The 27,835-nt window shown below is 39.8% G+C and overlaps 1 protein-coding gene across 1 annotated transcript; it reads left to right on the plus strand.

Annotated features, from left to right (window-relative positions):
* Positions 1–27,835, plus strand: cpne7 (copine VII). Its single transcript, XM_085761214.1, has 16 exons — positions 1–138; positions 1,385–1,692; positions 5,915–6,097; positions 6,289–6,363; positions 8,508–8,582; positions 12,121–12,204; positions 12,300–12,389; positions 12,552–12,650; positions 12,853–12,939; positions 13,437–13,496; positions 14,149–14,282; positions 19,650–19,704; positions 22,656–22,707; positions 23,121–23,254; positions 24,035–24,271; positions 25,331–27,835. Exons 2-16 carry the CDS (start codon positions 1,519–1,521, stop codon positions 25,481–25,483), a joined length of 1,692 nt encoding a protein of 563 aa, XP_085617340.1. The 5' UTR covers positions 1–138; positions 1,385–1,518; the 3' UTR covers positions 25,484–27,835.

The raw sequence follows: 27,835 nt of genomic DNA on the forward strand, positions 1-27,835 counted from the left end.
ACTCCCTCCTCTCCGGCCGCAGCCAATGAGTTTCAGCGGAGACAGAGAAAGAGAGAGAGAGAGAGAGAAAAAAGAGAAGAAGCGCAAGCAGTGTGTTAATGGGAGCGGATTAAACAGTGTGTTAAAGAGCAACGACAGGTAGGAAGTGAGTTTCTCGTTTTGTTTTTTCTTGTTTGTTTTTGTTTTATTTTAAACTTGACTGTGAGCAGAGTTGAATGCTGAATGTTTGATCGGCTGCACAGCTGCTGCTCTCAATGGAAGTGAAGGAGAAAAAAAACGGTGTTATCAAAGTAGACTGTTGGTGTTTTTGTCTGTTGTTTTTAGAGGGAGGAAAAAAATAAAAACTAAAAGCTGAAACCGTCACCGTGTCGCCCTGAACCTCAGCTTTTTCAGCATCACCGATGTGCTGGAGTTTATTCATTGAGCTCAATTGTCAAGTAACCGCGTTAGGAGCGTTTCTTGTGTCGCCCTCGGGAAGTTGTTGGATTGAATCTGCTGTCAGTCTGTGTGGCTCGTCTTTTCTTCACCAGTAGCCTAGTTTAAGTTTTTCCCTTATTGAGATCACCGAGCCGTAATATTATATTAGGCTATACATTATTGTTGACTTAAGTTTGACACCAGTGCTTGTGGGGGGTAGCCTTCCACAGCTGGAAAAGAAAGAAAGAAAGAAAGAAAAAAAAACCCACGGGCGCTGTCCGCGGTGCTGAAAGCCAAACACATCCACTTGTTCATTTGTCTGCTCATAATGTGACACTTAGAATAGAAAATGATGCTGGTAGAGAAATCCGACACCCACCCAACCTCCTCTTTTAAAGCAGTGAAGCAGGGGGTCAGAAACCTCCTTGCTCAAGGACACTTCAGCAGGGCGGATGCTTTGCCACGTTGGAGTCTGTTCTTCTTAGAGTCATGATATCCTGTGGGAAATAAAGACACTCAGCAGCCATGTGGCTTTTCACTTGTTTGCCCATTGTTAAATAAAATAAGAAAGAAAAATACCAGTTTAAAAATCAAAACAGTAGAAATTAACTCATGCTTTTGTCTATATTTTTATGGACAGTGTTGTACTTTTGACTGACACCCTCCTTCTGTTTCCATATTGCAAATTAAGAACATGTGAAAAATGGGAAGCACCATATTTGACCGTCTTAAATAAATCTTCTCAGTAATTTGATCTAGACTTCTAAAAGCACAACCCCACCACCACCTTCATGTCCTGTCTCTGGCCATTACAGAGATGAGGTGATATTCCCCACATGGGAGGATAGATCTGACATGCTCTAATAACAGCTTGGGGTTTTGGGTTTGGTCCCCGGGGACTAAACTGGAGTCTCTGTTCATTTTTTGTGACATCTGCACCAAGTCAAAAGAGCCCTGTCTCCTGTAGGCGTGCCACATCTTCACTGAGCTCCCTCCGGCGCCGACCACCACATCTTCCCATCCCTCCGGAGCCGAACCAACAGCCTCACACCTCGCTCACACTGCTTCGCTGGTTGGCAGCTCCTCTCGCCCTGAGCCAGAATGAATGACGTTCAGGAGGCCACCTCCCCTGCAACCAGCCTCAGCGGTCCAGCTACCTGCGTCTCCAAAGTAGAGCTGCGTGTGTCTTGCAAAGCCCTGCTGGACCGAGACACGCTGAATAAATCAGACCCCTGTGTCATGCTAATGGTACAGACCAACGGACAGTGGACAGAGGTGAGCTCCCTCCTTTTGTTGTTTTGGTTTTTTACAAATACACAGTTGAATCCTTTGAGGAAATGTTTTAGGCTGATTATTCCACTAATGTGCCTGCAGCAAGGATTCCCATTATTCAAATGACACCACTTTGAGTTTGATCTGAGCAACATGTTTTCTTAATGGTTACACAGAACTGCTGCACACAAAGACACTGGGGAAAAGCTGCGAAAATCCTCACTGCTTGGTCTAGTCACAAAATCTGTAAAGGCTGAGATTTCCAGATTAAACAGCAGCGATGTGTGAAATATTATACATTGGCATGATTTTCCTGTCTCACTCCAGTCATCTCAAAACCTGTGTAGTCATACCAGATCAACCAGGGAGATGAAGCTGCTAATGGTTTAGTGAACTTGCAGCTGTTTTCCACTGTTTTGGAAAAGATCATGACTTTACACACACAACAGCTGTCTCATCTGGAGTTAAAAATCAACAATTGCAGAATCGATTTGTCTGCGCATCAGGTTGTATTGTCTGACATTGTATATTAGTAGCCTATATGGTTGGCATTATTCAGCGCTGTGAGTTGAGTAGCAGCAGAAAATGTTTACTTTCTTGGATTGGTCCCAGGCTTAGGCAGCAGGTCTCTCATTTCCCTGTTAATTAAGTCATTTAGTTCGTGAGGGAAAGCCAAAACACAGGTCCCCACTAAGTAGTGGATGTGTTGGCCGGGGATACCTAATTATATAGATTTTTTTTTTCCTCTCTTGCAACACTTCATCTAACAAAAAAGCTCTGTTTTCAGTGAGATGGGAGCTAATAATTAACTGTAATTCTGCCAGATTCCTGCCACAGGGGAGCCATTTGTTGAAGATGCTCACTGTAATGTTTGGACTGTATGAATGTGGAACCTCCAGATACTATTTTGAGGCCCTGATGATAAAAAAAAACAACAACAAAAAAAAAAAAACTTGGTTGGCAGTGTTGAGCACACAGTTATGGATTTTTCTTGGGTGTAATTTGATAGGAGGTTGTTACATGAGATGACTGACCTGGGTTCAATGTAGCATGAATACATGAGTGGTTATTTTTAGCTGCACTAACTGAGGCAAATTCAGATGATATGAAATAACTGAGATTATGGCACAGGGCTGCACTACAATTGCTCTCTATCTCTCCCTCTCTCTCTTTTTATGTATATATCCATCCGTCCATCCATCCATCTGAGTCTTGACAGTCATGACAGTGTACACAAGTTATCCCATCCTCTGCTGTCAGTCCCTCAGTACTGGGAGGCACGATTGATCGAGCAAATTGTTTACTTACGTCAACAACTGAGTAAGAAGCTGAGCCCACTCACATCTCCACCACATCGCCCTCTTCCTCTCCTCTGAGCTCATACTGTTCGGCCCCGCTGACTTGCAAGTGCTCCTCGCTGAACTGCATTCACTTCATTATTACCTTATTTCACCACCAGTTCACCTCCAAGGGAAAATGCAGAGGCAGAGGGGCAGAGAAGACTCGATATCGTCTACCATTACAGATTTCTCTCTTCTTTTTGTTTAAACCAGACCCTGCACGCTCCCGTGATAATGAGCTCAATCAAAGCCCAGTGTTTCTGTGATATCTAACCTAAGCTACCGGGGCTTGTTATGATTGAGCGACACAGATAATGCTCCACCTACCTGGCAGAAGTGATTAGAGAAAGCCTTAATTTCCCATGTCAGGGATCTCTCTCTACAATTCTGGCCCCACACCAGCAACAAACAAGCGTCACAAACTCTGGCACAACCTATCCCCCGTAGCTCTGATTAGCTTCAATCAACAAACAGACTTATCAGACTCATCCCAAATCTGTCCATCCAGATGGCACAAAGAGAAGGCAAGAAAGGACAATCAAGAGAAACTTGAGAATTAGTCAGGCTTTTTCTAGGAGCACGACGAGACCAAAGTTTTTGTATTGGCAACTAATGTAATATGTTTTCCCATTAACAAATTGAATTACAAATTGGCAACGAGGAAAGAAAGAATAAAGCTGATAACAATTCAACATGTCTAACCTTGTTATGCGTGAGGTGCTGAACGCTCGAAAACAAGGATCAAAAAGTTAGGAGCCGGAGAGCGCTCCACATAAATTGTTTATTCATGCGTAGATGTTTCAAACAGATGGACAGATGGCTCAGTTCAGCATGCAAACTGGCAACAGTGTGAAACAAGAATGAAAAACAGAGATATTCAATAAACATTTGTGGTAAAACTGCCATTTTAGTCTTTTGCAGTTACACTTACAGATGGGTTATTTACACTAAGTAGAAAACTAAATAAATGGAGCGTTGTTTTTTTTTTTTTTTTGGTTTTGGTCACTTGTCCCCACTGACTGAAGGGTCTCTGTGTTTGAGTTATTCTGAGTCATCACCATCACCATCATCTCATGATGAAACATTGCCATCCTGGTGCAAATAGCCTCTTCCAGCATGATAATGGTCCAATATATACAGTGTGAGAGGTCACTGATGGTGGGAAAATGATATCAGTCTTTTTTCTTTTTTTTTGTCTGACACACTCACCAGGGTCAGGTTGTATAAAATGTCTGAGGTAATAAACTTGGATTCCTTGGTAAAAAGAAAAAAGGTTTTTATGTGAAAAAGCTATAATGTGTAAAACGACTGCCCATAATGACTCAAATACTGCATCAGCCAATCACAGGCCTCTAAAAGCACACCATGGTTGTGTCACGGCTTCAAGCGATGATAAAGATTACCCATTATTCATTGCATCCAATAGTCGGCTTTCATATATTCCAGCATGCCAGAGAAAAGCTTAAGAGATATTACTCCTACAGTTATGTGACAATATGCTATTTGAGACGTTATTTGTCTTAAATTGGTTCAGGAAGGATAAAGCAATTTTAAATTACAACCATCTGCCCTGTACAGTGTTTGCATGTTAATTAAATGTGCCTGCTTTAATTGTTTGTGTTTTTCCATTACCGGAGACACGGCCATCACCCTCAAAAGGAAACATTCACTTCAAAGACGTGATCTTGAACTTCAACACGTTGTGTAGGAGTGTGGGGTGCTGAAACAGGACTTTGCATTGTTTATCAGTTTATCAGCATATATTTTCAAAAGTATGGGTCTTTTGTTGTGAGGCAGCTGCTTCTCTGACTCTTCACTGACATAAAGACCTCTGTAGCACACTTAAGATTTTGGAGTGATGTGTTAGACAGCTCTCTCTCTCTCTCCATCGGCCTCAAAATACCAAATGAGGGTCTGTCTGTCTGTCTGTCGGCGCTCATTCCTCCAGTAGGAATATAGAGACTTGAATAATCTATGATAACGAGCAGTGAAGCTGTTGGCTTGTGGTGAAACATTATCTAAGGAGACACTTGATCATTTCTTTATATATATATATACTTGCTGTGTGTGTTGTGTGCATCATTTTTCATATTTAAAAAGGTGGCGTTTCCTAAAATCACAGAGATTGCAGCTCAGTCTTTTATCTGATGGAGATCGTATCTCCATCAAAGCGAGAAATGAGAGACAACAAAAAAAACTGTCGCCAGTAGTCATGACCTGCTTCACTGACAACAAAACTGTTTCCAGCTGTATCTCCACATTTTGGATGTCTGCACAGTCTCTACTGGCAACGCATCATCTGATTATGCCAGATTGTGCCCATAGCTTTGGGAGATTGAACTTTAAATATCAGTATCATGAAGATTTGTACATCTGTTCTCTGTGTGTAAGGGGATATGATGATATCGAACTCTGTAGATGTACATGTACACTATAGATGTAGATGTGAGTATCTTGCTCAATGATGATTTGTCCATGTGACAAATTGGACATCATAGACATATTTAGCTTTAGATAGCTAAATAGCTAAATCCCACACCTTTAGTAAATGGGGCTTCGGAGAGCTCAACATTTCCTTGTCAGGCAATCAAACAGAAGCATGGATGCTTTTCTGTATGCTGAGATTAAATGTCAGAGCCCTCCCATCCTCTCTCATATCCTTCTCTTGACAGAGCGTAATAACATTTGCCCTTCTGTACATTTATATGCTGGCATGCCTCAAAATATTGAAAGCAGGGAGACAAATATGTTGTGAGAGCTATTTTTCTTTGAGCTCTTACCTTGTTACAAAGATATATAAAACACAAAGGACTTAACTGTTGCATAAATGTCTTAGATCAGTACATGTGAGGTTTTAAAATCGTATTATTTTATTTTCCCCTCAGCTGGATAGGACAGAGGTGATCAAGAGCAACCTGCACCCGGTCTTTGCCAAGGTTTTCTCACTGGACTACTATTTTGAGGAGGTGCAGAAGCTGCGATTTGAAGTCTATGACATCCATGGCACTCACAGCATCGGGACACGCGACGACGACTTTCTTGGTGGGGTGGAGTGCACTCTTGGCCAGGTAGGCAGGAAGGAAGCTGTGTGTTTTCCCTGACACACAGATTCTGTTTTTTCTTCCTTAAAATCTTCCTTTGACTGTGATGTTGGTGGTAAATACACCAGAGCCTGATGCTTGCAACACAGTGTCCTTGTACACTGCTCTTTACTCCTGAGTTCACAAGGCCGACCTTGTGTTCATCTTGTTCTTTGCAGATCGTGGCCCAAAAGAAGATGGTGAAGCCTTTGTTGCTGAAGTATGGGAAATATGCTGGCAAATCCACCATCACAGTAGGTTTCTTACATTGTCCTTACGACCTTACTGCACTTTGCAGGAAAGAAAGTGGAAGTTATTAGCTGAGTAGGAGTTAATACAAACATCTAATGGAAATAAATGATGACATTTTATTTCCAAAAGGCCAACGATCACTGGGAACTTTCTGTGCGCTCTGTGTATCCGTTTCTGGTGACATGGGGGCACCAAACATTGCAGCTCCACACACGCAGGCAAAAGCAAATCCACATGGAGGAAATGATGCATAAAGAAGACATCACTTGTGTCAGATGTGGAAGAGGAGAGCTGTTGGTTCATTAACTACGGCCTCATAGTTAACAAGCCAGTGGTGATAATAAACAAGACGAGCACGATGATACAGAGCTCCACGCTGGTTTGTAGAGTAACCGCTCTGCCTTGTTTGGGAATACACAAGAGAGTCTCCTCTTCTAATTAATTTTTATTGCAGACTAGATGCTACAAGGCCTACTGGAGTTTATTTAATTATAAATGTACAAGATGTGGACCTAATATGTGTGTGCAATATGTAACCAATTCAATTACCTTCAATAAATAAAACTTTGCTGTATTTTGTAATAGGCAGCGCTGTTATCAATAGTATTTAATTGGAATAAAAGGATGTTCCAGATATTGCTTGTTGAACTCAGGAAACTTTCCTCTCATATATTCTCCTCACTCACTGTCTGTGTAAAGGACCCGGTCTGAGATTTGAACCCTGGGTTCCCTCTGAGGGAAAAATTAAAGACAAACTCATCCATTTTAAATCTTTGTCATATCACCTCTTGCCAGAGTTAGACTTTATTTAAACCGGAGCCAGCAGCAAAGACTTTTTGAAGGTCTTCTGGATTGATGCACACAAGGGATTTTTTTTTTTTTTTTTAACCATTTCATCTACGCAGGTATATAGAATCCAGGCTGCCATCTTAACATTAAACCCTTATCTCTTGTGTTGTTGCTGGGCACACATGATGGCACTAAAATATGTCCTTACTCATTTATATCATGCATAATGTGAATCAGTTTTGCTTCTTACAAGTGTATATATTTTCAGTATACACATGAATCATTAGTATTATTAGTACTGTATATTTTACCTCATTGAGACACTAAGCCCTGATTTATTCTCTTTTTTCATGAAATTGAAAGATATTTGTATTTCTATACAGTATTGTGAAGATGCCTATTGACATGATGCATTTCCAAAACCTTTATCATAGCCTTAATTGTAACACCTACACCCCTGATCTTAAAGTACATCTTAAACATGCATCATGCTAAACTAATTTTACCAAATATTTAAGCAGCCCCTGTAAAAAAGTAAGAACTTCCAAAGAGTCTTGACAAGGACAGAAATACAACATCACACACAGTTACATGTACACACACCTTCTGCCTACACCTTTTATAAAGATTTCCCCTCTGCACTTGGTACGTGTCAGGACAAGCTGTCTGATAAAAAAACATGTTACTTATTTTGGCCGATCGTCACTGTCTGGTCTTGTCAGACCCCGGCTGTGCCCGCTGTCCAGCCACAGGCCCGGCAGTTTGATGTAAAGTTTCTGTCAGATTCAAATAAAAGAACAGAGAATAAAACAGACCTCAGGGAGTCGAGAGCGGACCAGACAGCGGGTGCTTGGCCATTCTCAAAAATGGCAATTCTGAACTTTTTCTTTTTAACGAACACACAAGACCAAAGAAGCTAAACAGCAGCTATTCTCAGAGCGGCCAGTTACACAACTGCACTGTTGCATTGTACCGTACGTGGCAACTTTTATAGCCATAAAAAGTTCAATGAACAAGTTGTGGCGATAACCTATGACAGTAGAGGCTTCTAGTTTGCAGCTAATGGTGCTCTCTCTTCTCTGGCTTTTGTGTCCAGCAATTCAGTGCTGAGTAAAAGCCACTTCAAAACATTCAATGTTAACTGCTTATTGAAATGCAAAGGGAAAAGGGCTGTATAAATATTCACCTGAAAATGTTATTTAAGACAAGAAAGCATGTTTTAAGTCTCAGTTTTGAGTTCGCGGTCATGCCATGTGAATATTGAGTAGGGCATGTGGTTAAGTCATTTCTTGCCAATGTACAATAAAGCCCATATGCACAAAAAAGAAAAAAATTGACAAATCTTATTTCCTTTCAGGTGCACGCTGAGGAAATCTCTGGCAACAACGGATATGTGGAGCTCGCCTTCTGTGCCAAGAAGCTTGATGATAAGGTGAGAGGAGCACACATTTTCTGATGGAGATATCGGCATAGTTCATGTTTTATTAGATTTGGTTTAGTAGCTCTAGACGGGGATAGTAGTATAGTCGTAATATGATAGTGATGATGATACTGTAGTGCAGCCTCAGGGAGCAACCACAATTCCCCTCCTTGAAGTTATGCATATGTAAGGAATAATTTTCAATTTCAAAAGAAATCATTGAATAATTGCTATGTTACAAGATAAGAAATTGTTCAAACATGTAAAAGTGCAATGATTACTCGTGATTATGTAAGTCACATGTAAGTCACATGACAGAATGTAATATCACGTTGAAGCCATATGGTTCTACTCTGAGGACTGGACATCGCCGACCTTAGCTACTCTCCTGCTCTCAGACGGCCTATTTCCATCAAAAATACAGCAGGAGCTTTCATCCCGTTACAACTCTGATGACATGAAGTCGCACCTTTTTTCTCAGGACCAAGCCTTAGGATGCAAGACTCATAGGTGGCCCTGGATTCCTAGTGGTATTAAACATTCAAATAGCAAATGTACATGAATTGAAATTGAAATTGCAGTTTTAAACTGAAAAAAGAAAAATCTTAGTGTATTCTTCCTCTGCACATGATGCTTGTTGTAGTTCCAGATCCAGCGTACATCTGGGAGGATTACATTTCTGATAAGACACTGACTGAACTGATTAATTCCTGCACAAACACATAAATCACTGTTACAGTCTGGATGTTATAAATCTGTGGCAGCACAATGATGTGTAATCATGCAGCATTAACGCTACAGCAGCTTGTTTGGTACACTGATTTCCTGGAATAAAAACCTGCACATTTTGCTTTCTGGCGCCAAGTGGCTGAAAACATTAATGATGAAAATGATTGAAACTGGCTTTGTTCACATGTACGGACAGTTTCACTCTGGAGGGCTGACTGCAAACAGTTTTGGTCCCAACAAACAAGTGAGGGCTTGGGTTCTGAAATGATTATGAAAAGTGGGAACATTGACACTGACGTTGATGTCAACAACAAACACAGGTGCGAGCAGAATTTGCTAAAATGATTTCTTTTCATGCAATAGAAGCATAATGCTCTGTGTTACTTGTTGAAGCATTTTTTCCTCACCTTTAGAGGACAGTAAAGAAAATTCTATGTTAGATTTACATGTCATCATCTTAAAAAGTTGTAAAGGCCATAGTGTTGGCTACAATATTGGTCTGTACTGTATGATTTTGGAAAATTGTACAGTATTGTAATTAGTATTTTTCTTTAATGAACATCTTAGGGCACTATCATTTGACATGCAGCATGTTGCTGACCCCAGAAATCATCCATTTCTTTGACAGTTTGTTGGTTGACTTGTTTCCGTATTACCAGGAGTTTGTCAGAAGATTGATATTCTGTTTGTTCGGCAGATGAAGAAGTGTTGTAAGTGCCAGCTTGATGCAGGAGCCTGGGGTATTGGGAGGCAATAGCTGCTTTCTGTAACTCCAAAGCTATCTTATATTCAGGTTGTTGCTTACAACACTGTTAAGGCTGCATTCAGGACCGACTGGCTGTTTTTCAGAGTTGGAGAGTGTGTGATTCACACAGCTCCTCTGTCAGAATAGGACTCTCTGTGGTCATTGTCCTTAGTCACAAAATACCTCTAAACTGTAAATATGTTAAAACTCAATGACTCATCTGAAACGAATGAAACAAAGGGATGTTACTCACAATGTAACATGCATATGGAGGTTTTGGAGATATTCACAACACTTACTTTTAAAAGTGTGTTGTGAAAGTGAATTAATCTCACCGGTGTTTAACATTTTCCAAGTAACTCGTTAGAAAACCACATCTTGTTTTTGACCAACTGATAAATACTACAAGTCTCTCAGTCTCTCTCATTTTGGCTCAGTTTTGGTCTCCACCAACTCCAACATTTAGCCTTCTGTTGCTAAATGCTCCACTATCTTCACCTGTCTGCTCGACCCAAACAACAGCGAACAAAATGCTAAACACCCCATTGATTCTTCATTGACTGATCCATTGCTGGCATGAATAACATTGAATAGAGCAGCTTTCTGCAAATGTTGGATGTCAACATGTCAGACAAGTGTATCTGTGCTCCTGTCACACTATGCACCTGTTTGATATATTATAATTTCAATCTTACCTTTTTAAATGGGGTAATCATTTTAAATTTGTGAGAAGGTGTTTTATTGGGCTGTAAACAGACAGATGACTTGGGTGTGGCAGTTTATCGAACACACGCAACAGCTCTAATGACTGAAACGACAACAGCGATTTCAGCCTGACAGCTGAACCTGAACCTGCTGTAAGTAGTGCTATTGATCACGACAGAGTCTTTGGTGAACGGGCGGATTAATGATGAGACATTTACTGTTATCATTAGAGTGGGATTAGATTTTGACATGTGTATCTGATCAGTCTGATCGGGGCTGCTGATGCCACTGGCTAGCAGTTGCCGTGACAACAAAGAGAAGATGATGCTACAGCTCTTTTTGTGCTCCCGTCCCCGAGGAGATGTATCTGGCTAATGTGGCGGGAAATGCAGCATTTACTGTCTGATTCTGTGTTTACAAAACCATCTTCACCCACCCACTCTCGAACCCCCTCACAGACACAACATGCACACACACACACACACACACACGCAGTAATGATTTGTTTTCCTCCCTGAAGAATCAATTGACCTAAATAATCAGTGTTGCTCTGCTCCTAGATGCCTGGACTTGAGACTCAGGGGAAGATTTAAGGCTACCCCGAACAACCGTGAAGGATGCAAAATCTTAAGCTTGTTTCCAATTTAACAGGCTACTCACTAACACTGATTATATGGAAGCTTGTAAAATATTCTCAAATCCTCCTCTGACCGAACAAGTTTCAAAAACACATTTTTTTTCTAAGTTCAACTTAATTGACGATGGCTCCTTCAGAAGAGCCGCCATGCTGTGCTGTAAATTTAATGCCTGCTTCTTCCTGACCTTTAATCACAGACATAGTTACCTCTGCCTCTGCAGTGAAACAATTATGCATCAGTGTCAACAGCCGTTGGAATAAATTTTAGTTTTCTCCGCATCTGAACACCTACTTTACACATTGCCCGACTAAAATAACCCAAATATTGACTTTTTTTTAGTGGTGACACTGGGAAGTTCATCACAAGCCCACAGTAAATATTGGCAAACATCACCTGACTCATTACCCTTAAGAGAAACACTGGAAACCAACCCCACAACAACTCTGTGTTATATGTCATTTATTCCCATGGCCTTTTATTAAATAGATTTTGCTCTCAGACTTTCTATATAAATAAGCCTAAAAAAAGAAAACTAGAAATGAATAGTTTTACATTGCTTTGCGTACCTAATATATCTACAATTGTTTTTAATAACAGAAATTATATATATTTGACTCAATGTTTCCTGACCTAATGTTAAGTTGACCTAGGAAGTCTTTTCTAATCTTTCAGTGATGTTTTTAGGAGATAGTGGGTTCGCAGCTTTGATATTCAGTTTTCTCTCTTTCTGCAGGATCTTTTCAGCAAGTCAGACCCATTTTTGGAAATATACCGAATCAACGATGATGAAACTGAACAGCTTGTGCACAGAACTGAGGTAATGTCACCGTATTCCCTCTTCAGTTTAATCAACAGCTGCTAATGCATTTTTACCACTTTTTTTTCATGTGCAGTGTGTTCCTACTCTAACAGGTGATTAAAAACAACCTGAACCCTGTGTGGGAGCCCTTCAAAGTGTCTCTCATATCCCTGTGCAGCTGCGATGAGGACCGGAAGCTGAAGGTAAGGGGCTCTAAGGAACTGTGAAGTCCACAACAATAAAAATCACAGCAAGCCGGTGACTCAGAATCTGAATGACAAGCTCTTTTCAGCGGCTGGGATCAGAAAGCAGAGTCATACCGGCACAGACAGAGTAGTAAACAGTGTTGTCTTTGTGTGCCACAGTGCCTAGTGTGGGATTATGACTCCAGGGGGAAGCACGACTTCATTGGCGAGTTCTACGCCACTTTCAGGGAGATGCAGAAAATTTCCAGTGGAAATAAGGTCAGTGAGCGGAGAGGCGGAGAGGAGTGGAAGAGAGACAGCCGTGTAACCGTTTCATCCATTTCCAATATGTCTCTCATTTTACCCTGCTGAAATCCATCGCAGATTAAACAAATGTCATGGTACTTGGGATATATTGCCAATGTTCAAAACACTATATGTTATCGCTTCTGTTTTTTGTCTTCAACTCGCTTTGTTTAAGGTGACGTGGGACTGTGTGAATCCCAAGTACAAACAGAAGAAGAGGAATTATAAAAATTCAGGAGTTGTTATCCTCAGTGACCTTAAGGTAGGAAACTGCAGCAGAAATACATCATATTTATCAGTATAGTCAACGTTAAAGGCAGTTGAATAATAATAATCGGTGTTTTATCCTTTTGTTTAACATCATGACATTGAAATGAGAAAAACTTTACTATTCAAAACAACAATGAACCCAAGAACTTTTGATATGTAGAACATTTTTTAGGATTGCAGTGACAACACAAGCTATTTTTCGTGATAAATGCTTGTTGCATGTATGTACTGTTCCCAGAAACACTCTAATTGTACTGATCTAATTGACTGTATACACCTAGGACATTTCTAGTTCCCGCTGCCTAGATTAGGTGAATAACTGTGTGTTTTTGTCGACTTTACAATCAACAGCTTTGTTGGGTTAATTCCACTTTAATGACCAGATGCTACAGTACAAACACTGTAGCTGAGCATTCGCTCACACACCAAAACACCCCTTCTGAGGGTCTGTTTGCCTGTAATAAAACCTCTTTTTTTTCTTCATTGCAGCTCCACAGAGTGTACTCCTTCTTGGATTACATCATGGGAGGATGCCAGATTCACTTCACGGTAAATTGAGAAACGTGTGTTTTAATGAAACTTCACTGTCACTGAGCTTTTAACTTCAGCAGCCATATGTGTATGCATTACCTAATGCTCTAAAATTCTCTGCATCTTCGTTGTGTAAGAATATTTAGTGTGGTATGGCTTTGCTGGTTTTTTAAAATAGTTTTTAAAGCTCCCCACCCCACCCCTGCAGTGTCCCTGATGGGTTTTTTTTTGTCTATGTAGACAGATACTTTTCTTATTGTAGGCAGCCTCATGGGATCATTCTAACCTTTCTCGACTCTTGCCCTTTGGTCTCCCCTCTGTAGTTCTTCCTCTCACTCTCTGGCTGGATCACTGAAGCAATGAATATTAATCATGAGCACTGCTCTGTTAGATGCAGTCCCTCCCTGTTGAAATAGCTGGCTGCTTGGATCTATAGTGTATGAAAACTGTAGCAGCTTCCGTGCATGTGGGTGTAAAAAGTACAAGTTCTTACCTCTGATCAGATAATTTATACTGCCATTAGGCATATTTCAGCCTTGCTCACACAGAATAACTTGTAATATGATGAGCAGCCAAGTGATAGACTTTGTGAAGAAGATGAGTAACGAGAGGAAAAACTTAACCGGTTCTGTCATGTTGTTCATTTTGTACATTTTTCCTTCCTTGCCAGGTTGCCATTGATTTTACAGCCTCCAATGGAGACCCCAGGAACAGCTGCTCATTGCACTACATCAACCCTTACCAGCCCAATGAGTACCTGAAGGCTCTGATAGCAGTGGGGGAGATCTGTCAAGACTATGATAGGTTTGTCAATCTTTTGTTTCTTAGTAAAGACTCCTCAGTGCCCTACAGGGATTGTCAGAGTGTCCTGTTGTGAAACAGAGCTGCAGAGTGAGCCTTGCATGCCATTTTTGGTGAGATCTGAATGAGCCACTCCACACAAAGACGTTAATGGAAATTGCGGAGCAGTGAAAAAGAAGAGCATAGAATCCTGGAGGTGATTATATTTTTTTGCCAGTTTGTCAGAGAGCAGATGTAACTCAACCGTCGACTGCCAGCTCCTCCATCTCCAGTTCGTTTTCTTCAAAGAAATGGATTTTGCATTTTGAATTCTCTCTATTGGTTGATTTACAAGCCTCACATTGTCAAACAAGCAGTCAATTACTCGCAGCACAAGTGCATGTTTACATTGGTCAGTCAAATTTAATCTGGGTTAAACCCGTTGCTAAGTAATGCATGATAAACTGTTTGTATCTGGGAAAATTAGAGCAAGTAAATTTGGTCCCTACTGGCATTACATATGCATGAGGCTAATCTGGGGCTGAAGATGGTGCTTGGTGATGGCAGTCAAGGAAACTGACATGATATTCTGGACACACTCATCCATAGTTCCTTAATGATGAGCCTTTTTTTTTTTTAAAGTATCCACGAATGTGAGGCTTTTAACAGTCAACTAGAAGGATGATAATTTGACCTTTTATGAGCCACAGACATTTAAGACTTCTGCAGACTTCAGCTGTGTTACTAACAACTGTCAAAAAAGATTTCTATGCAGAAATAACAAAACAAAAGACACATCTATAAAAAACACATCTTGCTCATATTGATTTTATTTTAGCAAATAACTCTATAAAACAAACATTGAGATTAGACAAGTTAATAAAAGCATTTCATGTCACAGCATTTAAGCAACTACTTCTAAATCATACAGTAGAATTCCTTTGACCATCGTCAACATTACTTGTTTTAATGACATCAAAATTACAGTTGTTTCCATGGCTCCACTGAGGAAATCCATGTGTTCAAAATCATGAACATCCCAGATTTATGCAACCTCAATTTCATGTGATATCATCAATAAGTAAAGTAATTTTCAATCTTGCGTGACTTACTTGCACAGACTTCCCCCTCACACCCACTCTCCACTCAGACCTAATTTGTAAATTGGTCCAGTTTTTATATCTTTCAGTCTGTTTTTCAGAATGTCTCAAAAATCTTGAACTTTCCTTTTCAAGTGAATTGAAATAGATTTGTTTATATTCTTAAGAACGGGTGAAGGAATTAAGTGTTTGTTTTTTTCTGGTGGGAATGTAGTCCTTATATGAAGACAGATCTGTATCTTCCTCTGTGTCACATGTTTGTCTGGCCTATAGACTTTATTACTTATACAAGACACTTATTATTATAACCTTTATTTATTCTTGAGAGACATTGGGGTTACCCTCATTTTCAATATCATTGAGTTTACAAGCCATTAAAATATTGACAGTGGTTACAGTCAATTGATAGTGATTACATGACAATATAGCCTACATTTAACAAGAAACAAGAAAGACAGCTATCTGAAACAGTTACAGTTAGAAACACTAAACTCTGTGGGTGAAGGGAGCGCGTCCAATCTCAGGATGTGCTGCAGCGCGTTCCAAGAGCTAAGGGGCATCATAACAAAAAGCAGTCTCGCCAATACTCATACAGACTCGAGGAACTTATCATGGGGGCTTAAGGGTTAACATACTGTACAATCCATATGACTATTATTGCATCCGCCGCTCTCTTTCTCCCCAAGCAGGGGACAGCCCTAACTGTTTTACAAGTGCTTCACAGTCTCTTTGCTCACAGTGGTGGCTGCATCTGTTTTCTGCTACAGTTTCCTCTCAGCATCTGTTGCAGCCACCGGTCCTCCCTCTTAGCTCGCATAGGCTCATTACCCAGAGCTGCAGTCGAGCACATGCAGAGACAGGGGCTACGGCAGCAGGATGGCAGGCAATTCATAAAGGAGTGGGAGGCAATATAGAGAGCTCGAGCAAAAAATGAGGAGGTGCAGAAAGAGGAGTCATTAAAGACAATGAAGTTATTGGAATGAAATTATGTTTTAGAATTCGTCTTACTGTAAAGGTACATACTGGCTGATATAGTCATCAGGCGTTCAGCTGCACACATTTTTGTTTTTAAAGTGACTGATTTTCTGATTGAGAGTAATGTAACAATGTGTAAAAATCTGGCATTTATTGCAATTCAGTCATTGCAAATAGTTATTGCATGTTTGCAGGTACTTTACTGATTAATGGGAAATTATTTATAATGCGATCTGTTTCAGAGAAAGACCTTCTCATCTGTCGAAACTAAGCCAGATGAGGATTAACACTCCTGATTTATGCAGATCCTCCTATTGAATATGAAGGGAGCACTGTCTGGCTAATTATAGCATCCAAGAGATAGCACTGGAGGCACAGACACACACACAAAAAAAACTCCCTGGAAGTTAGCAGTTCATCCTTGTAGCTTTATTATTTTCATGTTTACACAGATACACAGGAGCATCATACATGGAAACATGCCTCTGGGGGAACAGTGCCTGCTGTAGGCAGCCCTCCCCTCTTAGGTTGGGATTGTAATTGAGGTGTAAAACGTGGGCAGGCAAACCTTTTAGCCTCTAGTGAACATAGGTGATGTGGGATTGTAGAGTCCTCGCAGAGGAGTGCATTATGGAGCTGGAGTGACGAGCTTTTGTCTGTGTGGGCAGAAGCTCGTTTACCTTGCTGAGAGTTATTATACTGGGCACATCTCCCCGAGGCTCCTCACGTATGCTGACACACACAGACGAACTCGTATGGTGAAAACAAGTTGTCAGTATAAGCCTCTGTGTTGTCTTCTCTGGGGTGAGATGCTTTGTCATATCGCTACAACTAGACTGGAGTTTGACGATCTCTCGGTACATTTATGAATTGCACATAGAAACCAACTCATTTAGGCTCCCAGGGCAATTTAAAAAGGTGTGGGAAGAGCCTTGAGGTGGAGATAATAGTGCTGTTAACAATAACAAGAATAAAACTGGCCTACAATGAATACCTCCATTCCCATTAAAACATTTTCATTAAAAGTATTTTCCCACATTGGTAAAACCGGTGAAACAAACATAATGCCGAACTTATTATTATTATTATCACCTTTTTTCCTATTATTCCACATCCATACAACATGCCTCAGTGTGTTTGAGGGTCACAATAGTGGGAGTGAAGCTTGTGTTTAGCGGATGGGAGCTACTCTGATGAAAACTAATACAAAAAGTGGTTTGGAAACGTGTAGATGTTGAAGAGGCATCTTTTTTATCATGTGTCCACTCCACACTAAAATCTATTCATTTGTTTGTAATATTGTTCCTCGCGTGTGTTTCTGCCTGAATACAGTACATTAAATTAACCACGGCATGTGGAGAGGTTGCATTACAGAGAACAGAACCTGAACTCATTCATATTTTCATATTTATATAGTTTGTTTCTTCTTTTTTCTTTTTAGCAGAGTATAATGTTAGTATGTACTGAGCCGTGTTCACTTTATGCCGTATTCACGTATGTCTTTCTAACTCCAGTTCTCTAAAGCCTGCATGCGGTTGTTATTACCACTGGCAGCCATTGTAAATAAAAGACTGCAAGGTTAAGGGAAAAGACACACATTATCCTTGAGGCACAATAATGATGATAAAAAAATGAGCCTCTATTTTCACTATTACTGTAACACTGGTGCTGCTACAATAACAATTCCCATCACGACTACATCAACACTAGCAGGAAATGTTAGAGGAAAACAACTAAAACCTTCCAAATTGAAGCTGCTTCTGTCAAGAGTTCACAGTCAAGAGTTTATTGCTCACTCTCTGAGTATACAAATCACCACTCTGCCAGCGTTTGTATAGGTCCACACTCACCATAGTTAAGTAAACACTTGTGATAGCTCTGGGAAGCTGCCTGAAAGCCACATTAGCTCTCTGAGTGGACAAACAACTCCCCAATCAACATACCAAACAGGTAAACACATATTAACACCATAAATTCTGCTGTGCACCCTTTGATACAGACACACTGCATCCAGAGTAAATAAATTAAACACATAATTTTTAAATACTTCTGCCCCAAACTAAGAGTCTGTTGAGCTGGAGATACTTTTGTGATTGCACTGGTCTGCAAAATTTGAGGCTGTAGAAAATGTTCTGATAAGAGGAGGCAGCCACTGGAGAAATAGACAAACAAACAGTCCCTGATGTAACTAGAAACAAGCAGCGACAGCTTTGCTGCTTATCCTAAATGTTCTTGTGTATTATAAAGTATTCTGTCTAGTGTGTATTTAGTTTACAGTATATCCTGCATGGTATTAAAGGGATACTAGATTTTTTTTTTTTTACATCTAAAGTTCGGTGACATGTACAGACTGTACATAAAGACGACGTAGCTCGGTTTGTTTAACTGCAATACAAACCATATTATTTGTCTAGTGTTTTAATAAAACTTAGCTCATGTAACACTGAGCAGACAGCTGGCAGACCCGTCACTCAATGCGTTCACACCCTCAGTTATTCACAACTTTACGTCTGAATAAAACTCAAATCAGTTTTGATGAAATGGGAAATAGTTACAAATCAAAACTGTTGAATTTTGGACCTGACTATATTATTCATTTTGGTCACAGTGTTTGACATTAAAGTTTTTTGGCGTCAGCCTCAAGTGGCCATTTAAGGAACTACAATTTTGTTTGCCATGTTTACCCAGAATCTGAGTTTGCCGATTGCAAATCAGTATATTACATAAGGTAACTCAGTGGCATCTTTTCTTAGTCTGTCCCTGCTTCATAAAAGCCCAAGTCATACCTTGACGTGTTCAAGTGACCCATGCATTGTACTGTGGTGTCTGTAGCAGAAAGTATAATAAATGCCATGGATGCTATCTCCATTTGGGTGAATTTTGAGAACACTGTAGTGGATACATTTCATGCTCAGCATCCAGACACACAAATAAAACAGCAGACACAGCCTTTGTCTTGTTATTGATTCAAAACCCTGCACCCTGACCTTTGACAAGAAGCACGCCATCCAGCATAGCAGAGCTTCTTACCGTAATATCTGCTCATCTAAGTGGTACCATGAAAAATGGACACAATAAAGACAGTGAGAAACTCTTTGAACGGGTGCAAATGCTCGCTGCAGGGACTGTGCGACAGATTTCAAATTGTAATTCAAGCTTTGAACATTTATGAAATGCAAACAAGCAGGGGGTTTGCCCCTGGAAACATGAGCAGCTGGATAAGCCATCAATATTTTTCAGATCGCTGTCAAAAGCTAACCCAGATAAAAATGCAGTAGCTGTAATATGTGACTGATTAATTTGCTTATCGTTTCAGTGACAAAAGATTTTCTGCCTTGGGGTTTGGTGCCAGAATCCCTCCAAATTATGAGGTGAGTCTCATGCTCTCCCAGGTTTTCATTCATTCACCCTAAAGCTCCATTTTCTCTAATCCACCCTATTCCACTGACCTCCCCTTCACATGAACAGTATTATGTGTACTATATATTCATGTGCTCTTATCGAATCCTGGTATTTTCCGCTACCCTGGGACTTTATACGTCAAACAGGCTGATTTCCATGACCTATTTCGTGACACAATTTGTCACTCTGTCAAATTTTTCACATTTAAAACTAATTAGTGAGTTTATTTTTATTCATAAGCCCCTTGTCTTGAAATATCAACTTGTCTTGAGAAAATAACATATTCGGATGAAATAAAAGCCCTGTAGTGTTGATACTCAATTTACATAAGAATTCATGAGTGTGATTTGTTTAAGCAAATTGGACACTGAGAACCAAAAGCCTTCAGTGATTTTAAATAGAGCCCTGGAGAGACGTCTGACATGTGAAGAGAGGGGAACACAGAGAGAGAGAGAGAGAAAGAGGGAGGGAGGGGGAGAATGAGATAGATACATGCGCAGTTTAAGCATTTCTGTTGTTTGACCATCTCTAAAACCAGAACCTATGCTTAATGTAAGATTGGTATGTGTTGTGTGTTGGTGTGTGAAACACTAATTATTATCATTTCAATCATGCAAAGACATGTGGCTCAGTTAGTGAAAACTATTTAATTTTTGAATTTACCATGACAGTGACTGCCTTGCAGGAATCAAATTTACTTTAACTGCATGCTGTTGCCACATTGTGCTTGGTGGTGCAGGTGAATACTGATTAAGTCATTACACTAATCATGAACTGCATAGACGAACGCACAGGCTACACCCGTGTACAAGGTTGATGGACCTGGGCTTTGTCTCAGTGCGGATGTCATACACTTTTGTATAATTTATTATGCATTATGCACACAAATTATGATTGGGAACATAAGTACAAATAGAAATCAAATATGTTAATTTGTTAGCCAAAGATGCATCAGATAGTGAATTGTTGAATTAATGGGAAGCCTCACATTTGATTGCAATGAACATGGCATTTTGCATTTTATTCATTTAGTAAGTAATTTACATATCCTTACATATTATCCATTAAGAGCTTAAGGGAGGTTTTCTTATACCAAACTCTTGTGTGTTTGCCCAATTAGTACAGTTTGTTTGTTCCTGGTGTGAAAGCTGTCAGTCAATTTGTGGTGCACATTTAATAACCCTGATCACTCAGATGGTCAAAAGTAGATAAGCCTGTTTCTATCCCACTCTATGTACGTTGGAAGTTCATTAAAAAGTGGGTGTCAGCCGGTGCACCAAATCCCACTTTAATGAGCTCTTTGTAAAACTACAAAACTTAAATAACAATGACATAACAGTAACGGTCACATAACAATTTCCCATGAGGGATTAACAAGGTATTTCTGATTGTGTTTAACATAAAAAAAACAAATATAAGAAGCATTAAAGTGCGTCATGACTTGTTGTCAGGGATTTAATTTTTCAAGTGTCCTGCTGATTAAGGCTGAGGATCACCAAAATGCTCCAGCTAATGTGTTACCTGTCAGTCTGCATTACTCCTCTTGGTTTTGTCTGTTAATTAATTTAGATAAAAGTCTTTGACAGTGATTTGCCATCATAAACAACCAACTTCACAACTGCGATCAGCTCTAATGCACGCAACATCGCCTTTTCCTCAAAGAGTCCAGCCCTTCCAAACTAATCTAGAAAACATGGAAAAAACAAAAAATGCAGAAATCTGTTAAAATAATCAGAACTGACCTTTTTGAAGATGTAGGACCTTTTCATTCACAATGAGATATTTGACTATAACAATAAGTTTATATAACCTTTGATTCTTACGTTTGAGGAGTTTTGTTTTTTATGTACTACCTGTGCAAAGCTAAAAATAAAACAACAACAACAAAAAAACTGACACACTAACACTGAATAACTTTCTGTCATACATTTGCAGTGAAAGCACCTAATTACATCACCAATGCGTAATGATGCTCCATTTCACTGAAGTGTTGCTGTAAACCCTGCCAGTGGACCAGCCGGCGCATTAACAGAGCCTTACAGCTGCAACACCTAAATGGAAAGCAGCCATTATTAATGTTATTAGTTACACCTGTGTGTTTCCTGCTATTTCATGTGAAAAGCTCTGTCGGGGAAAAAGGCCTGTTAAGTGAAAAACAAAATAACAAACAACACACACTCCTCTCTTGCAGTATAGAAACTAAATGGTGTTCTGTAGGATTTAATTTTCCAGGGCTCTTCATATCATAGATATACACTGTCTGAATTCAGTCTTCAATTGACATTAAAGAAGAAAATGGCTTGAAAAAATAGCCAGCTGGAGAGGAGTCAGCTGTCACTGATCTGCATGACAGTTGGTGCTTGTGGGAAAAACTCTTTCTTTTGAGAGGCGGCATCAAGAGGGGTATTTCGGTTATGCCAGTTTTTAGATAAACAAAGTCAGTCTGACATTTGGATGGCAAGCGCAGACTATAAAGAAGATGGGTTGAAATCTCTTTTTTAGAAGCCAGATATTAAGCCTATAGTACATGCTCAATGTTCATTACTGGATAGTATGAAGAAGCAGTGATTCAGGATATTTACCTTTTCTTCCTTCACTATTTATTTAAGATGGCCATTTTAAATGTAGTTCACACAAACTAGTGCATCACATAGCCAAGTCTCGCTGTAAAACACTCTGACAATAAAAGTAAATCTATGCACTCACTTCACAGGTTCTAAAAGTTTATTTCTCCAGCTGGCTATTTTTTGGCTATTTTTTTTTGCTTCTCCCGCTTTCCCTTTCGGCCATGTGTATGTATTATTTGAACTAAGATGAAGTGTGATGATGATGATTTAAATTGACATGCCCGAAATAAACAAATTGATTGATTGATTGATTCTCACCTGTGTTTCACAATTTTGCAATTCTCTGTCTGCAGGTGTCTCATGACTTTGCTATTAATTTCAACCCGGAGGATGACGAATGTGAAGGTGAGGAAAGACTTTGCACAATCAGCTTCCTTGAGAAATGCATCTCTGATGATGATAGTAGATTTGATACACAACTTTTGAGTAAATCAACACACACATATGGAATCCAATTCCTCACTACCCATTTTTGTGAGTATTCTTGTGTTGGTCATTCAAGATTCAGACAGTAGTTTTTGTCTTTTTATCTCATAATTGATCATTTGTAAAAAATGTATGTAAACAAGCCCAAATCTAAAAATCTCAATCTTTATTCTGTGTGAGGCAGAAAACACACTCAGGCCACTTATAATTCATTGTCAGGCTGCTGTGAATGGTTCAATTGACTGCGCCTTAGTGGCTTATTTACAGCTCATTCAAGTGAAGATAAATCTATTCATATCTCATTCATTTTCCTCTGTGCTATCTTTGATCAGGCATCCAAGGGGTGGTTGAGGCCTACCAGAACTGCCTTCCTAAGATCCAGTTGTACGGTCCGACCAATGTTTCTCCCATCATTAACAGGATAGCCAAACTGGCAGCAGGCGACGGGAACATTAAAGATGCGTCTGTGAGTGTCTGTTTCCACTCTATTAGAAGTCTATGGATGTAATACAGGCTTTGTTGTTGTGCCTTCCCTACTGAGTTCCCCAAGTGAGCAGCCTCTGGTTCACCTCACTGTTTACAGTAATGATTCCCTATGGTACTGAAGAAGATGGGGCCTATTATAGAATGAATTAGTTCAGATTAAAGTCATACAGCACCATAATGGACAGTAAGAACATTTATTTTGTTCATCTGAAATCACCCAGGTACACAGACATTTTGTTGCATCGACTGTTGTCTAATTATTTACTCCTCGATGTCAGTCCCTCTTTCATCTCAAAATGAGCTTCTGAAAACAATTAAAACATTTTCAAGACACAGATTAGAAATGCACAGCAACACACAAATACAGTCGGACTGACAGGATTAATCAAAAATGATGATAACATTGTTACATTGTGTTGTGCCATGTTTATATTCTACTGTACTGCTGATATTAATTGCATACATACACATACATGCATGCACACATGATGTCTCATTCTGTGGTGTGAGATCTTGTTACTCTGTCTTTATCTGTTCTTGATTCCCTTGTTGTCTGTGTAACACTCTAACACTTTAAAGTGCCATACACACATAATCTTTTACACTCAGTGGAGGCTGTAAAATTATCTAAGACAGCATGAAAGGCCTACTTCAGACCAGAGCACACAGAGGTGTCCTTGCCTACAACCACACGTTGGTGTTAAAATGGGTTATTGTTGCTTTGGATTAATTTGCACTGAATGCTCTTATCTTCTTCCAGCGGTACCACATCCTGCTCATCCTCACGGATGGGGTAGTGACAGACATGGCAGACACACGTGAAGCCATTGTACGAGCCTCCTACCAGCCTCTCTCCATAATCATTGTTGGTGTGGGTAATGCAGACTTCACAGACATGCAGATTTTGGATGGAGACGATGGAGTCCTACGCTCACCAAAGGGTGAACCGGTCCTCCGGGACATTGTGCAATTTGTGCCCTTCAGAGACTTCAAAACGGTCAGTTCTTTTCCTCCATCTGTCAATCTTTACTTGTTGACGTTCTTTTCCAATCTCAGCCCTCTGACTGCTGTGCTGGTGATGCACATGCACATTATTTTTTATTTATTTATTTATTTATTTTAATATATCATGTCCCCTACCCTTGATATTTAAAAGAGCAAACGGGCAGCTTTTGATGGCTTTGCCAGTGCTGCAGATGGGCATCATGAGCTGGAAGAGATCCAGAAATGTACTCACACAAGAATGTATTTTTAATGTAGCAATTTGCAGCCAGTGACATTTCAGCTCTACATATATGCATCTACGCATCTATACATCCCACTATCTACGTATGTCTGTTGTGGACTAGATGTCTATAAACAAAAATAATACTGTTTCAGTGCATAATTTCTTTACACACATTTGCGTGGTGGATAAATGAGTGGAGACAAAGAACAACTGCAGATACATCTAAACAAAGACCAATGTGATTAGACGATGAGAGCAGAGTGTGTGAATAATATGCTGTAAACTTTACAGTTTCAAACTAGTTGAACATTGATGCAAGATGTTGAACTGACAAATTTGAAACTGTTTTCATCCCTTCAGTAGAGTTACTGGATCTTGGAAAATCTAAGTGGAGCACCGAGGCTGTTCTTGCAGTTTATGGGGGTCCAATACTTTATGTTGGTTTATCTACTGGAGTTTCAACTAGATGACTCATCTAGACTCAACCCAGAAATTGCACATCACACTTATTAAAAGAGTTTTATGACCCTGCAAATAATATTTAAAATATGCTTTAATGGCTGCAGATATCTTTTTTTTTTTTTTTACTGAAAGACGTATTATTAACTTTTATGTAGCTTGTAAGATCAAAGAGAGAAGATATTTATGCCCGAGTCTGGAGCAGAACATTTTCTCTCTAATACAATGTCTGACACTGACATACCTCTTTTAATTTCTCTGTTAACATCTTCCGTAATGCCCCACACTGGACGATGCTCTGTATCTCAGATTAAAACAATATTTAACAGTTGTTGTGACAACTGCTGTTGATCTCTGTCCCTCTTATAGGCTTCACCTGCAGCCCTGGCCAAATGCGTTCTGGCAGAGGTGCCTAAACAAGTAGTGGAGTACTACAGTCATAAGGCCATCTCCCCCATGTGTCCGCTGAGGGACTTACACACGCCGATCCTCACCCCAGTCGCCACCACCCCAACAGAATAATGACCCACCAGGTCCGTGGGAACCAAGCTTTGACCACAGCACCAGTCCAGTCCGGCAAACCGAGAGGGAGAGAGAGCGCATGCCTCGCTACTTTGGACAAGAACTGAAGAGGAAAAATCTTCCTACATGTATTGTTACTCATTTAATTCATTTTTCACGCCTAGCAAAGTGTTTACACAAGGACAGTACGGCTGGGACTGTGGCTCATATTGCTCTGCTCAGTGTGGATCCAGCACTTCTCCCTGGCTGTGCATATTGACCATCCAGCTGTTTCAGCATCATGAGCCCTGAAGGATTATGTTTTTTTTCCTCTTTCCCCTAATCTTTATGCATGCGGGCCAATCCCTCAGCGCTGATCCATCGACTGGATGCAGGCTCATTATCCCTCTCTGTCCATGAAATTCAGCACCTCAACTATGTGTTACAGTGTTCCTTATCTAAAGATCATGTTAAAGATTTACTGTAAAGTATGTTGCAATCAGGATTCGATTGCTCAGCTTGAACATGTTGACAATACTTAATTAAAATGTTATAAATGAATCACAGGAAGTGTAAAGGAGACATGCTGCCTAACCTACAGTATAATGACATTCACCTTTCTTCATATATCCTGTAAGTCTGTCTGGCTGCAGAGTTGGTATTTCGGATCACGGACATTTTCTCGAGAGATGCACAGATTACAATTTAAAATCAACCTGCTGTTGACATTGGAATAGGACCCTTATTATCTGGGGTTATCTCAAAAAGCAAGTAGTGTTGATTGTGTTTGGCAGTTAACAGGAAGAGGTTGCTATATTAGTCTACTCTGCATAGAATAATTAGCAAAATAACAATAATTAATTCCCCATTAATCAGTCCCTCTTAAAAAAAAACAGGTGCGAAAACAACAAGCAATGGGAATGTCTTTGTTTAGTTCTGACGTGTCCTCGGCTCAGACCTGTTTACCTTGTACATCTGTGAAACTTTAAGAGACATAATAACTTTAAACAATGTGTGATATTTGCTGTAGCTTGAGAGTCGTGTATGCTTTTTTTTCAGTTACAGCCAACGAAACACAACAAGACAGGAATAGGTCGTCAGCTTGCCGGTTGAAAATGAAGATGTGTTTGGGGTTGCTGTACAATAACAGAGGGTTGTAAACTGCTGCCTTCTCTGAGGTTAGCTGTGAACAAAGCTGGGATAACATTTCTCTCTAAGAGAAGATGAATGATGGCATCCTATTTTTTGCTCCTTTGTCGAGTGGCTATGGTATAAGCTGGGAAAACCATGCTTCATTGCCAGGTGAACCCTTTTTTTCCTCTGATTTGTCCACTATTGTTGTCATCACTAAGCCAGTCGTCACGTAGGTAGGTAGTAGCATTCTTCATGTCCCTGCAGTATATTTCAGTATTTTTTCCTGCTGCTTTTTACATGGCAGTTATAATTCTACTCAGTTTTTCACAAGGACTTTGACTGGAGAAGATAAATAGAGATTAGATCAACTCAGAGCACAAAGCCGACCACAGTGAGGGCTGAGACGCACAGTAACACAGTCTGGAAGGTTCAATTATTAAAAATCTAAACAGCTGTATCATCATTGCCAAATTATTTACAGATTTCCTACCATATAATTAGCATAACGTGTTGCTCATCATTCCATACATGCGAACCCGCTGAATCTGTTAATTTCTTTCCACAAGTAGGTAATTCATGCCTGAAAAATCATTATTTACTGGAACAGATGCATTTGATTTTTTTTCTGCTGTTCCATTAAGCTTCACAATACTCATCATATTCAAAAAGCTGTAACCTTCACTTTCACTTACCTTGCCACATTGTCTTCATAGTGTTCAGAGTGCAGCCTGTAACAGATTGTGGGCTCAGTATTTTTCAAAGGAGCCTGTTCATGCCACACAAAGAGAACGAGAAGTTCTTGCTCAGCAGTGCAAATGTGCTGTTTGAGATGCTGTCTTGTTTTTGCTGTAAATAGCTGTATGAACTAGCACCTAACTAACCAAGAGAGGAGAGACGAGTCAAGTCAAATGAACATTACATTGTATTGCATTTTCAGTGAGCGTGCAAGAAGTCAACTGAACAAGAAAGTGAAAGAATATTGGATAGATTGAATGTTTTTACAGTTTTTCAAACTGCATTCTCCTCCATTTAAAGTTGTTTTTTTAATCACTTATGCAAGAAAACCTTAACCACCCCTCAGCCCAGTACTCAAGCGGACTGAATGGCTTGTTATCAAGTATCTCTAAAAGCATATTTCAAAACATTTCTGTGGTTTGAATCAAATATGAATCCTACAAAGTCTCTCAGAGCTAAACAAATTCTTTACTGTAATTTGTTTTCTTGTCTTTTTGATTGCAT

This window comes from Trachurus japonicus, chromosome 3 (genome assembly GCF_045865225.1).
Source record: "Trachurus japonicus isolate A0001 chromosome 3, Traja_1.0".
Taxonomy (NCBI): Eukaryota; Metazoa; Chordata; class Actinopteri; order Carangiformes; family Carangidae; genus Trachurus; species Trachurus japonicus.

Excerpts from the sequence above, each read along its gene's own strand:
- cpne7 (XM_085761214.1), top strand. The coding sequence starts at position 1,519 with ATGAATGACGTTCAGGAGGCCACCTCCCCTGCAACCAGCCTCAGCGGT. Across the intron at positions 19,705-22,655 it reads GAATCCCTCCAAATTATGAG|GTGTCTCATGACTTTGCTAT; the intron begins GTGAGTCTCATG and ends CTCTGTCTGCAG. Across the intron at positions 22,708-23,120 it reads GGAGGATGACGAATGTGAAG|GCATCCAAGGGGTGGTTGAG; the intron begins GTGAGGAAAGAC and ends ATCTTTGATCAG.